Source organism: Hylobates moloch, unplaced genomic scaffold (genome assembly GCF_009828535.3).
Source record: "Hylobates moloch isolate HMO894 unplaced genomic scaffold, HMol_V3 SCAFFOLD_25, whole genome shotgun sequence".
NCBI lineage: Eukaryota > Metazoa > Chordata > Mammalia > Primates > Hylobatidae > Hylobates > Hylobates moloch.
Window position 1 is genome coordinate 6,245,761 of NW_026652300.1, and position 18,124 is coordinate 6,263,884.

The 18,124-nt window shown below is 36.9% G+C and overlaps 1 protein-coding gene across 1 annotated transcript in view; it reads right to left on the reverse strand.

Annotated features, from left to right (window-relative positions):
• Positions 1–18,124, reverse strand: part of LOC116811479 (probable ubiquitin carboxyl-terminal hydrolase FAF-Y) — a 128,554-nt gene that overhangs the window by 76,093 nt on the left and 34,337 nt on the right. The window contains 9 exon segments of the mRNA XM_032756511.2: positions 42–211; positions 1,618–1,743; positions 2,695–2,820; positions 7,396–7,674; positions 7,869–7,999; positions 14,277–14,397; positions 15,171–15,320; positions 15,641–15,881; positions 17,039–17,250. Of these exon segments, the coding sequence (XP_032612402.2) occupies positions 42–211; positions 1,618–1,743; positions 2,695–2,820; positions 7,396–7,674; positions 7,869–7,999; positions 14,277–14,397; positions 15,171–15,320; positions 15,641–15,881; positions 17,039–17,250 (1,556 nt within the window).

Genomic DNA, 18,124 nt, shown 5'->3' on the forward strand with positions numbered 1-18,124 from the left:
AAGGTAAGCCTTCCTTCAAATTACATATAAAAATCACATACTTGCTTGGACAGTGCAATAATAAGTCAATGATGAAGGTCTGCCAGGCTTTTTCTTTACTAAGTGCATCCAATGCTGTCGGAGGTAAAGCAAAACATAAGGTCATCACTTCCAGTGCTTCACAGCAAACTTGTTCATCTTCCACCTCCAGCTCATTGCTTCCATTGGTGGCCTGCAAAATTAGAATCAGGAGCAAGTTACCTAGAGACATATTCAAGAAGAAATTCACAAACCCTCTAGTTAACATTTACAATTGCCTACATGGTAAAGACCATGCAGCCTCAGACTCTTCACTTGTGGCTGGAGAGGCTCTTTGGGATTTAAGTGGGATTTAAGAAGCATATTCAGTGATAGGTACTCTTCACTTTTGATGTTCTTCTGGATGTGACTGATCTGCTTCAATCATAACTGCTACTACAGAATCATTCTGGCACTGCGGTTTGGGTCTTTGAGTAGTTCTATTGTACAGCCTACCTACAAGTCATTTCATTCAAAAAGTGATAATACAAATGTTCAGGAAGCCTATGGAAGACTTCTGCAACCTAAAATATAACCAACTAGGTAGCTAATAATTTTTAATTTGCCACTATCCATCAAAATGTAACTAAGAGTTGTATGTTTGGAACAGAATAACCATTCAACTATTCCTAAAACAGAAGTTGTATAATGCCATGACACACTTTCTCATTTTAACTATACTAATGTATATTTAAATACACTAATGTATATTTTAATGGAGACCATCAGGGTTCTATGCAGGCAGGTAAATACCACAGATGTCAAAGAGCTAAACAGTCTTATTTCTGTAAATAGCTTGCTTAATGTACCAGAAGGCTGGTGATATTACCTAAATATCAGATACTCTTCCTGCTTTTGAGTGTTCTAAAATAACCAAGTAAAATTGATTGATCGATTGGGACAGTCTTGCTCTGTCACCCAGGCTTGAGCGCAGAGCATTTCCACTCACTGCAACCTCTGCCTCCCGGGTTCAAGTGATTCTCATGCGTCAGCCACCCATGTAGCTGGGATTACAGGCATACGCCAGCACGTGCGGCTAATTTGCCCCCTTCCCCTGCCCCCCACCTGCCGGAGAGATGTGGTTTCACCATGTTAACCAGGCTGGTTTCAAACTCCTGACATCAGGTGATCCGCCCACCTCGGCCTCCTAGAGTGCTGGGATTAACAGGCGTGAGCCACTGTGCCCGACGCCAGGTAAAATTTAAATGCCATAATTCCCAAAGAGACAATTACCAAAAATTTACACAGGACAAAATCATGAAGAAAGAAGAACTAAAGAAAATAGGAGAGGTGGATTCATTACGGTATAACTATATTTGAGTCAATGACAGAAGTCTTTTTTAAAAAGTAGGAAAAGAAAGCTGCCTCATGGAAGGCTTCTAGAGTATTTTATGTCCAAAGTAATACTATATATTCTCATTTTATTTATAGGTAGCAATTAATTTTAAACCATTAGATACAAGCGACTTGGTCTATAAGGTGATAGAAATGATGAAAATTTAATCAAATGTATAATGAAGCAACATTTTCTTAAAAATATATTTCTATAATAATTCTTACCATCTGATAAATTTCACTTATTTCTTCATTTGGGCAAAATACTAGTCCTAATGCCCCACATGCTGATGCCCAGATAATTTTCTGTATAGCTCTAATTACACAAATATCAGGCATATATCTTGAAGCCTGCAGAAAAGAAATAAATAATTAAAAGTGCTAACAGAACATTAAAGTGAATAATCAGGAAAACAAAATATTTCTCTTAGTGAAAGAAGTGGAAATGGAAGTAAAAGTAAACATGCATCAGACCTGCCTTTAAGGACCACAGTTCCCTTGTTCCCATTTTTTTAATATCTTAACACGAAGTCAAAAATATGGCTTCCCATATGAAGGGAAGATACAGCAATACCCAAGTATGCTTCAGGTTCAAGTCTGATATGGTTTTATCCTATTTTTCATAAAATTTTAAAAATAAAAATAGTCAGATTACTTAGCTATACTATGCAGAGGTGTTCACCCAAGAGATATAAAAACATATGTCCACAGAAGCACTATGACTTGAGGAGTTTCCGAAAAATTTTATTCACAACAGTCAAAACTAGACTGTTGTGAATAATCCAAATGTCCATCAACACACGAATGAATTAGCAACATGTGGAGTAACCATACATGGACTATTACCCAAAGTGAAATAAATACACACATTTATAACAACATGAATAACTTTCAAAATTTTGCTGATGGATATAAGCCAGACCCAAAAGAGTACAATGTATATGATTCCATTTATGTAAAATTTAAGAGAATAAAGATCACAAGAAAACTTCTGGAGCCATTATAAACGTCCTATTCCTTGCTTGTGTGAGCAGTTTAAACATATACCAAAACTTATTTGATTGAGTTTGTGAAATGTAAATTATAACTCAAAAAGCTTACTTAAAAATTTCAAAATTTCTAAAGCTCTAATATTATCAGCAGCTATCAGGTCAAACATAACTTTATGAAATTTTAAATTGAGATAGAGACTAAAGTGTTTTGGGTCTACAATATTTAGCCTCAAATTCTCATACCTTAATTTATTTATGTGTTAAGTAGAGATCATCCAAGATCCCAGAACTGTCAAAGTTTCATACTAACCTCATTAGATATTTGCTGAGCAAGAAGTATGGACTCATTTCTAAGTATGCACTCGGATGAGGGATTAGGAATGCTCTGAAGGGCACTTTGTAGCACCACTGCTTGATCATGAGTAACCTGGTTAATCTGAAAAAAGTGAATCATGTTACGTCAAATAAAAAACTGTATATACCATAATCCCTAAAATTTTTACATAAAAAAAATTTTTACTCCTCATCCATCACCACTTTCTCAGCATGTTATTCCTTCACTTACCCCTGCAGAGTTTATGGGGGTTTGCATAAAAATTATTTCACATTGCCAACATTATGGAGCTTTCTTTCAAAGTGATAGAGGTGCAGAGGTGTTTACCCAAGGGATATAAAACCATATATCCACAGAAGCTCTACGATATGTTGATGAGTTTCCTAACAGTTTTATTCCCATCAGCCAAAACTAGAAATAATCCAAATGCCCATCAACAAATGGATTAACAAAATGTGGAATTACCATACCTTGAATATTAAATATTACTCAAAGTGAAATAAACTACACACGTAGTAACACCCTGGAAACTCCAATTTGAGATGAATTCTATTATCATTTCTGCACTTGGGCTCATTTGCAGGGGATGAATGATACAACATGTCTCCGGGTAGAAACTTCTCCTGGTCCCCCTTTGCCACAGGTGACTAGGCCCACCATAATACAATGGAGAAAACTGGGGATATCAGAGAACAGTCCTTTAAAATCTACAAACTTAGTCTTCAGGATGCTCCTTATTCTGCCCAAGGCTGATTATGCCACCTGTATTCTAATGCTCATTTCACAGACAGGCTAAAGTTTCTCACAGCTTAACCTACCATCCTCTCTACCACTGTTATTTACACAGTAGTTTTATTTTATTTTTTTAAAATTTGAGACGGAGTCTCACTCTGTCGCCCAGGCTGGAGTGCAGTGGTGAAATCTCGACTCACTACAACCTCTACCTCCTGGGTTCAAGCAATTCTCCTGCCGCAGCTTCCCTAGTAGCTGGGATTACAGGCACCCATCACCACGCTTGGCTAATTTTTGTATTTTTAGGAGAGACAGGGTTTCGCCATGCTGACCAGGCTGGTCTCAGACTCTTGACCTCAAGTGGTCTTCCCCCCTCGGCCTCCCAAAATGCTGGGATTACAGGCATGAGCCACCGCACCTGGCCTAAAGTTTAAAAAAAGTTTAAAAACATCGTATTAAAATAGATATTTTAAGAGATTCGAGAGTCTGGGGGAGATGTTACTGCAACTGTCAGTAGGTCAAAGCCTGAAAACTGAACAAATCAAATACTTACAGCCACTGTTTCCAACTTCAACCAACGAATTTTAAAATTTATCTGCTACGCACATATTATTTTCATTTTTCAATAGAGTTTTCATAAACGATTTGCCAAGAGATACTACATAAAATTTCACGCACAAAAAAACTAGCATTGCACGTCTGGGAAGTGAGGATCGCCTCTGCCCAGCCACCCATCGTCTGGGAAGTGAGAAGCGCCTCTGCCCGGCCACCCATCGTCTGGGAAGTGAGGAGCGCCTCTGCCCGGCCACCCATCTTCTGGGAAGTGAGGAGCGCCTCTGCCCGGCCACCCCGTCTGGGAAGTGAGGAGCGCCTCTGCCCGGCCGCCCCGTCTGGGAAGAAGTGAGGAGCGCCTCTGCCCAGCCGCCCCGTCTGGGAAGTGAGGAGCGCCTCTGCCCGGCCGCCCCATCTGGGAAGAAGTGAGGAGCGCCTCTGCCCGGGCGCCCTGTCTGGGAAGAAGTGAGGAGCGCCTCTGCCCAGCCGCCTCGTCTGGGAAGACGTGAGGAGCGCCTCTGCCCGGCCGCCCCGTCTGGGAAGTGAGGAGCGCCTCTGCCCGGCCGCCCATCATCTGGGAAGTGAGGAGCGCCTCTGCCCGGCCGCCCCGTTTGGCATGTGGGGAGCGCCTCTGCCCGACTGCCCCGTCTAGGAGGTCTACCACAGAGGCCAGAAGCAATGTGGGGGCTGGACGTGGTGGCTCACGCCTGTAGTCCCGGCACTCTGGGAGGCCAAGGCGGGTTGATCACTTCAGGCTGGGAGTTCGAGACCAGCCTGGCCAACATGGCAAAACATATGAAAAATACAACAGACAAACCAACCAACCAACCCAGCGACAACAAAACAGGTCTACCCTGGAGTCATACTCTAATTTTTTCTATTTTCCTCCCTTTCTGATCCTTTATCCCACTTTCTTTTTCTTCCTCTTCCTTCTCCTTCTTCTTTGTCAAATAGAGGATTGAGTTATTATCATTGATCCATACAAAGTCCCTCTCTCATTCATTTTCTTTAATTCCCACTCCCCATTTCTATTCCCCGTCTTCCCATGTGCAACCTTCCTAATATGTTTGATATGCATCTTTTTGTTTGTATGTATTTTTAGAAAATGTTTATTGTTTTGTGTGCAAAAAAAATTAATTAAAAAAAGAAAAAAAAAACTAGCGTTGCAAAGATGGTAAAAATATAGTTTCCAAGTCAGCGGTCTCACGGAATTGAAAATTTCAGCTGGCCGGGCGTGGTGGCTCATGCCGGTAATCCCAGCACTTTGGAAGGCCGAGGTGGGCAGATCACCTGAGGTTAGGAGTTTGAGACCAGCCTGCCCAACATAGTGAAACCCCTGTCTCTAGTGAAAATACAAAAATTAGCCAGGTTTGGTGTCACGTGCCGGTAGTCCCAGCTACTTGGGAGGCTGAGGCAGGAGAATCACTTGAACCCAAGAGGCGGAGCTTGCAGTGAGCCAAGATGGCGCCACTGCACTCCAGCCTGGGCCACAGAGCGAGCCTCCGTCTCAAAAAAAAAAAAAAAAAAAATCTCAGCTGACGGTTATTGTTTTGGACCAAGCTACTTCATGGATCCAGGTCTCAATTTTCACTTACTAAATAGAAAGTAATAGCAGAGGCTCAACAAATAAAGCTATCTTCGTGATTAAAGGAGATAAAGCATAGCGACTGGCATCTAAGAAAGAGCTCAATATATTTTGATCATTATTATCCAATAAATTTAGAAATTATGTGAGGTCTACATGCATCTCTAGCAATATCTGTTTTATACTAGATATTAAGCAGATACATAATATCAATTACTTGTTGAATAAAAAGTTACATAATGCTTTAAAACTGCAAATTGAATTTTGCTAATCTAACTAGAGTTTTTCATGTCAGCAAAGCCTTGTGTCACTTGTTCTTACACCAAAATTGCCTTGTTACCATTACTGGTGATATATTAACTCTCAAATTCAACTCAGTAGCAAAAGAAGGATTAGGAGTGCCCCAAAGTGCAAAAATAACTGTGTTTACTCTAATACTGGCAGAACCAAATATTCTCTATTCAAAACTTCTCCATGGAAAGTAATTATAGTAATTAAGGATTAATAAGCGTGGAATGTGCAGAAAGTACTACAACATCTTACTTAACAGTATAAAAAGCTTTTAAATCTATGAGCGAAACCCCCTCAGAATTTTCTTTGCATTTTCCAGTTTCTCAAAATGTAACCCTCTTGTACGTATTGTAGACAGTTGTACATCAAACGTATTTTAAAGACTAATTTTCCTTGAGCTCCTTACTAGAATATGATTAGAGATTATTATGTATCTCTGTGTCCTTTGGTAACACACTTCTTAAACGTGCATACAGAAAGAAATACGTAAAAAGATACAAAAAATATCTTGTTTGTATTTCAGTAAACTCCCATAACAAGGACCATAATAAGAACCCTACCTCTTTTTATGTAAATATGCATGAAGCCCACAATATAAAGCAATAAAACTTACTCAGGATGGAGACAGAGCTTTGTAAATTAATGTCTAAATTGACATGTACAAGACCACTTTCTTCTTTTTTGTCCTTTTTTTGAATGGAACATTTCAAAAAATATATAAAAGCAGAGAAAAGAATATAATAAATCCTCAAATACCCATTATCTAGCTTCAATAATTATTAACAAAAGTTTAAACTTGTTACACTGACTCCCCAAGAAACAAACCCAGAATTATACTACCTCAGAATTATTTGGAAGCAAATATCTTAGGTCAATAATAACAGCATGACTCATACTCAAAATAAAATTAATCAATATAGTATATACAGATAATCCAGTCACTATTCAAATTTCCCTAATTAACACCTCACACATATCTAAACGTAATAATCTGTATCCCTGAACCATTTTATCTTCAAGCAGTGATTAGTAAAACCAAAACATAAGTAAGTGAACTCAATTTTAGTTAGAACTGAATTCATCTTTTGCATCCAATCTAAGCAGTTCTTGAGAACTGCTGGTGATGCTGCTCAAGGCTAACAGCAAAGCAGAAAGAGATTCATAGTTGTGGCAGGAAGAGAGGTTTGCTGCATGGCAATTATATATTCTCCTTTATGACAAACTGTCTTTATGTATCTTTCTGGTATGACTTAACAAAAGATTCAGGTGAAGTTTTCATTACACTTTAAACAACTGAAAGTAAAAAAGGATTTAAAGAGACTGGGAAGTTCACTCAAAGTAGGATACGCAATAGTCAATCTTTACATTTTTAATTCAAATACAACTTAATAGAAAAAAACCCTAAGATAATATGCTATCTGTTGAATTATTTCCATCATCTACTTAAAAGACACAGAGTTTATGTTTATTAAATAGTAAGGACTAAATATTTTTAAAAGTTTCTTAACATTTATTACCGGTGTTATGGGGTCTGTACCATCTACAACTGGCTGACAAGCTTCCGCTACAGCTCGAACATGGCCATAGCCAATCGCAGTTAACAACAGTTTGGCTATTTTAAGAGCATTTAAATAAGCACCCCTTCGAGTTTCTGTATCTGTATTTGGCAAGAAGTTATTTCTTATTAGCATACTCAGTACAAGGGGTAAGCCACCACTTTTCAAGAAGTGAACTTGAAAGTCAGAGGACCCATCAGTTAGAGGCTCACCAGCAGGCATTAACAAGGCATAAACTACCTGGAATAAAAAAAAAAAAAAAAGGAGACTATATTAAACGGGATTTTAAAAAGTAACTTACTAACATCTATTTCTCCTCTGATCATTGCTAAGAAATTCTTGACTATTTAAAAAACTTACTTTACAGTCTTATCAGTGTTCTTCACATTACCGTATAACGTAAAAATTGTATTTTTGCAAAGGCAAAAACCAACCTCTGTTAGGTATAGAACTTCGGAGGCAGAAGGACCAAAGAAAAGAGAGTCAAGGGGTGGACTAAGTTTGCCTTCTCCAAGTTTTGCATGGTCCAAACAAACAGCTCGTAATTTTTCTACAGCTGTTCTATCTGCAAAGGAAAAAGACATAGACTAAAATAAAATGTAACTCATGTGTTATTAATGTTTCATATTTGCCATTTTGATGAGTGTTATCTTAAATAAATAAAAATTATATCCACAAGTCTCATTAAGCTGAGATCAAATGTTACAATATATAACTAGAACTGGACTGACTGATTAATGATCAATCAGGACTCCTTAACTGCCAACACAAAATATGAAGGGAAGGGTTTCCTATCCAGAGACTTCAAATCAATATAACCTCCTTCATCCACTGGAGACAGAAAGGAAAAAAAAGAACCAAAACCAAAAAATGGAAAGAGAAATAATACAAGCATTGACCACATATAATTGAATAATAAAATGACAAATTATGAATTAAAAATGAGCAAAGGATGTTAACAGACATTTCTTCAAAACTAGGTAAATGGCTAGAAAGCAAACGAAAAATCACTCAGCATCATTAGCCATCAAAGAAATGCAAACAAAACCATATTAACATCCCACTTCAACATCAGTAGAATGGATAACCAAATCAAAAAAACATTTAAGTAGTATTGGTGAAGACGAGGAGAAACTGTAACACTCCTACCTTACTGGGAGGATTGTAATGTGGTACAGCCACTTTGGAAAAACTTGGTAGCTCCCAATAAGTTAAACATAGACTTACTGTCATCCAGCCATTTGAATCCCAGATACACAACCCAGAGAATGCAAACATAAGCCCCCAACAAAACTTCTACACAAATATTCAAAGAAGTATTGTTTATGGTAGTCAAAAGCTGAAAACAACCTAACTGTCCATCAACAGATGAGGGGATCAACAAAATCTAGTATACACAAACCGTACTATATTATTCAGCCTTAAAAACAAAACAATTCTGCCACATGCTAAAACATGATGAACTCTGAGGATGTTACTGAGTGAAACAAGCTGGTCACAAAAAGAAAAATACTGTATTATTTCACTTGCATGAGCTACAATTTCTTTTAAAAAGTGAATTGCCTGATGGTAATAGAAGGCATGCAAGCCCCATTTGAGAAACATTGTACAAAACTGGTCTTTTTCAACAATGTCAATGTCATCAAAGGTGTTGTAATTCTGATATTGATAAATTCTTTTGTGGTTATATGGGAGAATGGTCTTGTTCTAAGGAAACACACTGAGATAGTTAGGTAAAAAGACATAGGTCATGTGTAACTTCCTCTCCAAATGTTAGAAGAATTATATGGAGAAAGGAATGATACAGCAGGTGTGACAACATTTTAACACTTGCTGAATCTGGAAGTGTATATGGAAGCACTCTGTATTATTCATGATGACTTCAAAACTATTACAATGTCAAAAGTTGGTTATATTTTAATAGAAGAAAAAAAGGAAAAAAGGATTCAGTGGACAGGGGCAACCATGCAGAACAGAAGAAACCAAGCAAAACTTGGTAATTGCACTGGAGAAATAAGCTTGCTTGTTGTATAACAACACATTTCTGTAACACCAATTAGCTCATTTGCAATTGGCAAAGAGGGTCATAAGTTAGTATAATGTGTAAGCTAAGCTTGGCAGATGTGATCCCTCCTAGGCAAGAAGAGCCAGAGAGTAGAAGTATAACCATCAGATAGAAAGAAAGAAACCATTAGCTTGAGTGCTACACACATAAAAGCTTTCAGCTCTACGTTAAGAAATTAAAAGGGAACACTTATTCCCATCCTTGCAATGCTCTCAGCCCATATCACCTGCTGATGCTTTTTATGTTCCACCTATATGGCAGTCCCTCTGTTTCAGAATATTCTTTCATTCACCTGCTTTATCTCAATGCTGTTAAGCCAACAATTTCTCTTTTCATTTTGTGCATACTTAATATCTTCCAAAACAGGAGCTAGTCACACTGAGGCATCTACCTGGGCCATCCAAATTATGCACAAAGTCAGTCACTCTTATTTCTAGTGGTACTCTGCTTAAATTGTATGTTGAATGGCAGCCTGGCATTAGAGGCTGAAGCCTGAGCTAAGTGAAGAGGAGGTTATCTAGGCAAGGAAAAGGTTGGTAGTAAAGATAAATAATTGGTAACTATAGGATTAATCAAACAAGTAAATATTTTAAGAATAATACTCAGCCAGGTTTCTCACTCCTGGAGACAAAACTTTCGTATAAGGAAAGAGAAAAGAAACAAAAAGAAGCTTGTGGAACTGAACTAAAATTGGAGGTAATGGTATGATCTCATTCACGGATAGATAGATAAGCCTGGCTTTATTGTGCTCTACTTCACTATCCTTTGCAGATACTGTGTTTTATACAAATTGAAGGCTTATGGTAACCCTGCATCCAGCAAGTCTATCAGCACTATTTTTTCAAAAGTATGTGGTCATTTTGGGTCTTGTGTCACATTTTGGTAATTCTCACAGTATTTCAAAGTTTTTCATTATTATCATATCTGTTAGGTGATCTGTAACCAGCAGTCTTTGATGTTCCTATTGTAACTGTTTCGGGGCACAATAGATTGCACCAGTATATCACAGCAAACTTAACAAATGCTGTGTGCATTCTGACTGCTCCACTGACTGGTCTTTCCCCATCTGTCCTTCTTCACAGGCCTCCCTATCCCTGATATACAATAATGCTTAATTTAGGCCAATTAATAACCCTACAATGTTCTAAGTGTTCTGGTGAAAGGAAGTCACACATCTTTCCCTTTAAATTAAAAGCTAGTGATTAAGCTTAGTAAGACAGGCATGCCAAAAGCTGAAATGGGCTGAGAGCTGGATCTCTTACACCAGTTAGCCAAGTTGTGAATGTAAAGGAAAAGTTCTTGAAGAAAATGAAGTGTTGCTCCACTACACATAGGAAAGATCAGAAAATGAAACAGCCTTATTGAAAAGAAGAAGAAAACTTTAGCCGTCTGGGTAGATCAATAACAGCCACGCCTTCCATTAAAAGTCAAAGCCTAAACCAGAGTGAATCTCTAACTTTCTCCAATTCTATAAAGGCTGAGAGAAAAGAAAGCTGCAGAAGAAAAGCTTAAAACTAGCAAGGTTAGTTCATGAGGTTTAAGGGAAGAAGCATCTCTAAAACGTAAGTTGAAGCACCAAGTGAAGCTACAGCAAGTTACCTAGAACATGGAGCTAAGATAACTGATGATGGTGTCTACAGTAAATGGATTTTCAGTACAGACAAAACAGCCTTGCAGCAGAAGAGGATTCCATCTAGACCTTTCTTAACTGTAAAGGAGAGATTGATGCCTGGCTTCCAGGCTTTATAAAACGGGATGACTCTGTTGTTAGGGGCTGTCATGGGTGAATTTAATTTGAAGCCAATATTTATTTACCATTCCCAAAAATCCTAGGGTCCTTAAGAATTATGCGAAATCTACTTCGTCTGTGCCCAATAAGCAAAATAACAAAGCCTGGATGATAGCACATCTGTTTACAGGATGGCCTATTGAATAGTAGAAGCCACTGTTGAGACCTACTAAGCAGAAAAAAAGATTTTTTGAATGTATTACTGCTGATTGACAATGCGTCTGGCCACCCAAGAGCTCTCATGGAGATGTATGTGGAAATGAATGGTGTTTTCACTGTTTGCTGACACAATGTCCATTATGCATCCCATAGAATAATTGTGAGTTTCACCTTATCACTTAAGAATAGCTGGGTGTGGTAGCTTACACCCATAATCCCAGAACTTGGGTAGGCCAAGGCAGGCAGATCACTTGAGGCCAGAAGCTTAAGACCCAGCCTGGTCAAAACAGGAAACTCCATTCCTACTAACAATACAATAAATTAGCTGCACGTGGTGGTACACACCTGTAATCCCAGCCACTCAGGAGGCTAAGGCAAGAGAATCACTTGAATCTAAACGGCAGAGATTGCAGTGAGCCAAGAGGGTACCACTGCAATCCAGCCTGGGTGACACAGTGAAACTATCTCAAAAAAAAAAAAAAAAAAAAAAGGATTACATTTTGTATGCCTATTGCTGCCATAGACAGTGATTCCTCTGTTGAATCTGGGCAAAGTACATTGAAAGCCTTCTGGAAAGGATTTTCCCTTCTAGATGCCACTAAGAACATTCACGATTCATGGGAAGAGGTCAATATAACAACATTACTGGGAATTTGAAAGAAGTTGGATGACTTTGAGACATCAGTGTGGGAAGGAACTACAGATCAGTGGAAACAGCAAGAGAACTAGAATTAGAAGTGAAGGCTGAAGATGTGACTGAATTGCTGCAGTATCACAATAAAACTGTAACAGAGATGAACTTGCTTCATATGGCTGAGCAAACAAAGTGCTTTCTTGAGATGAAATGTACTCCTGGAAAAGATATGAATACTGTTGAGATGACAACAAAGGATTTAGAATATTATAATACATAAGCTTAGTTGATAAAGCAGGAGCAGAGTTTGAGAGAACTGACTCAAGTTTTGAAATAAGTTTTACTTGGGTTCAGATGCTATCAAATACTATCCCAAGCTACAGGGGAATCTATCCAGAAAGGAGAGTCAATAGCAGAAAAGTTCACTGTTGCCTCCTTTTAAGAAATCAACACAGATGTCCCCAGCTTCAGCAACCAACACCCTGATCAGTTAGCAGCAGTTGACGTTGAAGCAAGACCCTTCACTGGCAAAAAGTTACAATTCACTGAAGTCTCACAAGGTTGTTACTACTTTTTAGCAATAATGTATTTTTAATTGCTGTATACCTTTTAAAAAAGATATAATGCCACTGCACATTTATAGACTACAGTAATAGTGTAAAAAACTTTTATGCGCACCAGGAAGCAACGAAACTTGTCCAACTGGATTTATTGAGAGGTACACTTTATTGTGGTGGTCTGGCAATGGAAACCACATTATCTCCAAGGCACATCTATAGACATATACATATGGTAGATTTTATTTATATGTTAGCCCATATTTTATCTTCTAGTAACATTTTACACTAAAACAAATCAGTGATCAGGTAAATGGCCAATTTAGTCTTGGAGCTAGAAAACTGACTCTGTAGGCCAAGAAATACAAGCCATTTATTGACAGTAAGTTCAAAATCAGATTCTATTTATATAAAAATACCAATTTCTCACAGCTGAAGAAACTACTCTTTCAACTAACAAGATCTGTTGATTACTTAGTACACACAACAAACAACAAAAAAAACAAAGTAAAACTACCATTCCAAGGCACTTCATCATTAGATCTCAGAACTAAAGAGTTAAAAACAAAGCTTCTAGAGAGAAAGTTAAGAAACAACAGGTCCAGTCCTCCCAGCAGCCAATATTGCCATGAAACTCCAGATGTTCTACTTTCAACTCTATGTTCAACCTACTCCAATTAAAAAAAAAAAGGAAAAACAAAACAAGCAAATAATAAACTACTGCATGTGGGAGAGTTTCGGTGCATTCAGAAAAGCAATGTCTTAACAAAAAGTCTTGTTTTCCATGTATCGATTTTTAGGAGTGTGCTTCAGCAAAATGAAGATTGACTCAAGAAAGATGCAAGAACAAGGAGCACCAGAAGAGCACCAAAGGAAAAGCTGTACACAGAAGTCCCAGAATGATAGCTGTGTCAAAGAGAACAAAGCACAAGCGAGCAGGAAGATGAAATGCTCCAAGAAAACTGGTATAATACATTTGACCACGTGAACAATTGTCTTAGGAAGTTTCTGGAAGGAATATGAGAAAATTTAGTAATTAACACCAAGAAAACCAAGCAAATGATAAGGGCAATATTAAAATCTAGTATTATCATGTGTGAGTAACTTAGGAGATTGTAGTATTTTCACATTGTCTTAAAAATGTGAACAATGCATATAGATTTAAACAAAAACTGTAACATGACCAGAGAGTACAGATGTGCTAATGTATAAGAAATACATTTTCACAAGTCAATACTTAATGTCTAAAACCTGACACACAAAAATGGCATGGGCATAGTGCTTAGAAAAAAAGTGCTATATCCAGTAATGAAAGTTAAACCTTGAGGGTGAGTTTTCTTTGATACATGGGTGAGGTAGGAGACTGCTGTTTGTCACTGGGAGCCTTTAAAGAACCCTGACTTTCTGAATTATTAGTTTTCTAGAAGTATTTCATGAAAATTACATGCTCCTAAATATTTTCCCATCCATGAAAATATTTTCATCAGCAATACTATGAAAGACACATGATCAACATTAGAGAGTATTCCAAAAGGCATATTAGATTTGCAAACAGAATTTGTTAATATTTTCTTTTTCATCCATCATGTTGTTATGAGCATTCTTTCTTTGGAATAGGGGGATAGACCATTTTCTTACCTGGTGGCATAAGTTTCATAAGTACTCTTGCTCCATCTCTAAGAGGTGGCATATTCAGGTTGCTACCTAAGTCTGCAACTTGCCAAAGGAAAGAGATGTATCTGGGATGCACTGACATTATCTAGAATACAGAATATACAAAATATTTACCTGCAAATTGTGCTACAAAAAGTTTTTTGTTAATGAAAATTTATCTACTCTCTATCCTTCAAATAAGGTTTCTATTTGTCAATCACATTTTTGGATATACCATTTATACCACCCCAAATGACTATTTTCACATTGATAAATCCATTGATTCATCATGCAAATTTATACATTACATATTAAGCTTTCTAATATACTTTGAGTAATTTCATTGCAACAGTTTTTCGATTTTTTTTTGTAAACTGTAGTTTCACATAGTACTCAGATGCTGATTATACAAAAAGCCCCTCACTCCCTCAGGAATTAAATTCCTAATCCAATTTTTTCAGGGACTTAAATCTCCCTAATGCTGAAGTGACTGGTATAATTGTAGGCATAATTTTTAAGAGGCCAAGGGAAAGGCTAAGAAAGGTAGAAGCTGTTGTTCCTTTACATATGAGATGTATTTCTAAGAATCATAGAAAGATAATACATCCTATTTTTCTTTAAAACTATCCTAAAAGACTGAAAATATAGTAGTACCTTCTAGAGCTATATATTTAATACCATACGTAAGCTATAACAGATTAATTCTACCTATATAATTTTATTATAAATTCCTACAACTAAGAAGTTCACTCAGAAGTTAACAGTTGACTATACTGTTGACATTTTGGCCTATTTATGAATCTCTATAAATCTATGAAGCTCCTCATAAAAAGAACTGTTCTACACGTTTCTTCATATTTTGCATAGAGAATTACTCACCACCCCAGGCAAACAACTTTCCACCTCTAGATTGGGACCATCATTGTAATGATTACGGTGGTTTCCAGGAGATGCAGTTGAAGAATCGGAAGAGCTATCAGGACTTGATGGCATGCTGGAATTTATTTGTGTAAGTTTGGCTGTAATTAGCTGAAAATAACAGTGTGTTTAGTAGCAAAGATAAGACAAAACATTTCTACAAGTAATGGGAATTAGATACATCGAAAGGTTAAAATACACCTTATGCTTTAATTTTAGAAATACATTTAAAAATTACTGTCTAACATAACCATTTAATTGTAGTTCCTTTAAGTTCTGTGACATCTGTCTTCTTCAAGGTTATTATAATCTAGATACCAACACAGAAGTTTGTACATAATAGTTAGATGCTCAACAGACATTTACTAAATAATAAAATATTGCCTCAACATTTAAGTTTCATGACTTATTTAGAAGTTGTATTTACTTACAGATTTATCTTTTAAGTTTAATTGTCCAATTAGCTTTCTGTCATCTTCAGAATCTATCAGCTCACCACCCACAAAAAGTTCAATTTTTGTGTGGGTTACATTGGCTTTAATATGATTAACAATACATCGCCGTACTGAGCCAATTGTGTCATTCGTATGGGACCATATATCCAACTCATCAACCTGTCTGCCCTGGTTTGGAAACCGAACTATAAGAGAGAGGTGTTTGCCACGAAATGCTCTGAAAAATAAATAAGTAAATAGAAAGAATTTTAAAAAGTAAAAAAAAATCACAATGATATTCAGCAGACTGCTAAAAAAAAACCCTGAAAATTTAATATTTTATTATTAAGTAAAAGGATGACAGTTAAAACAACTTATTTTGTAGTTAGGATCTTTAGAACATCATGTTTCTTTTAAACACTGAACAAACATCACAATCTTGGAAATGCAATAATCGAATTCTGTCATTAATCTTGTCTCCATGGAGGCTGAAAAAAAGCTTCCTACTTATGACAGATCATAACAGACACGAGTAATGCTTCAGTTATTTTCATGCCACAAAACTCAACTCACTAAGACTATTTTCAAACATGGAATGAGTTTCAGCTTGAACATAACAACAAAAATGCTAAAATGCACGTTTCTGTCAAAATATACCCCAAAATATTTATCTTGGTATAATCTTGCTTACTTTATTCTCTTCTGATAGGTAAGATGCAAAATAAAAAACAGCATTAAAAAGCAATTTTACATTTTTTCAGTTAAAAAAGTGGAATCAGACTTTTAAAAAACGTGATTGTGCTCATTCTGTAAACTTTTCCCAAAACTGGAATTGCCATTAAATTGTTAATAAGTAACTGACTTTAGTTATACTTGTATGATTTAGTTATATGATTATTATTCGTATCACATGCTATAGAATTTGTATATAACTTATGATTATATTAATATCTGACTATTAGATCATCTAATTATTTTATGGTAATTAGTTTTTAAATTTAAAGGAATTTTAGCAAACACCATTTAAAAATATTCCTTCTCATACTGGCTGAATAAGCAGTTCTTAATTGTATTTTTAAGAACGTTCAAATAAAAAAACCATCAAATGCAAAATTATCACACTTAAGGAATGATAACAACTTGGAAAAATAAGAGACACTGTTAAATAATGAGTGAAATACCTTACCAAAATATAAATCAAAATAAAAATGCACCCTATCAAAAAGCATCTTTTTTAAAAGTAAGACACAGCTGTGTTTAAAGGTGAGAATATTGGAATTCAGAAATAAGAACATCCCCCACTTTCCTTTTAACCTATTATTACTTTCCTAAGTAACTTTCTAAGAAAATATCAAGTAATTGTAAATTAACACTAGAGATCAGCTTCACACAAACCTGGACATAGGTAGAATCATTCTTTCCTTGTGATAATCACTGTCACATTCATTAATGTACTCTTTTATAACAGTTAATACTCTAACCATTCGAATGGCTTCTTGTCTGGCAGAATTAATACTGTTTTTGTCACCATCCAAAACACACAATGTATCATATGATGCTTTCAAACGATCAAAGCAAGACTGAATGAAGTCTTCGTGGATAACCACCTATAAATAATGGGCCAAATACAGATTATCCAAGTTGTTTACAAATGAAATGTGACAGCAATCTAATCAAAAGCAGTAAAATGTCAATTTAAAGGTAACTCAATCATAGTCATATTTACCCAGTAATAAAACACAAGTTTCCTGAAAAGTAAACTGATTACATGAAACTAGCAAGTATAAACCAATTTTGTTTTTAGAAAGTGAACGTCAGCTGGATGTGGTGGCTCACGCCTGTAATCCCAGCTCTTTGGGAGGCCAAGGCAGGTGGATCACCTGAGGTCAGGTGTTCGACATCAGCCTCACCAACATGGTGAAATCCTGTCTCTACTAAAAATAATACAAAATTAGCTGGGTGTTGCAGCAGGCACCTGTAATCCCAGCTACTTGGAAAGCTGAGGCAGGAGAATCGCTTGAACCTGGGAGGCGGAGGTTCAAAAAGCCAAGATCCTGCCATTGCACTCTAACCTGGCAACAAGAGCAAAACCCCATCTCAAAAAAAAAAATTAAAAACAAGTGAATGTCCAGTCAGGCACACATGGCTCATGCCTGTAATCCCAGCACTTCGGGAGTCTGAAGAGGGAAGATAGCATGAGCCAGGAGTTAGACACTAGCTCTGGCAACATAGTGAGGTCTCATCTCTAACAACAAGAACGAAAAAAAAAAATTAGCTGGGCGCGGTGGTGTGCGCCTATAATCGGAGGCAGGAGGATAGCTTGAGCCTGGGGGTTCCAAGCTATAGCTGAGCTGTGGCTGCACCACTGCATTCCAGCCTGGGTGATAGTGAGACCCTCTTTCAGAAAGACAAACAAACAAAAACAAATGCCTAGACAAAAAGCCAAACTAAGACAAAATTCTGGCCATCTCAACATACAAT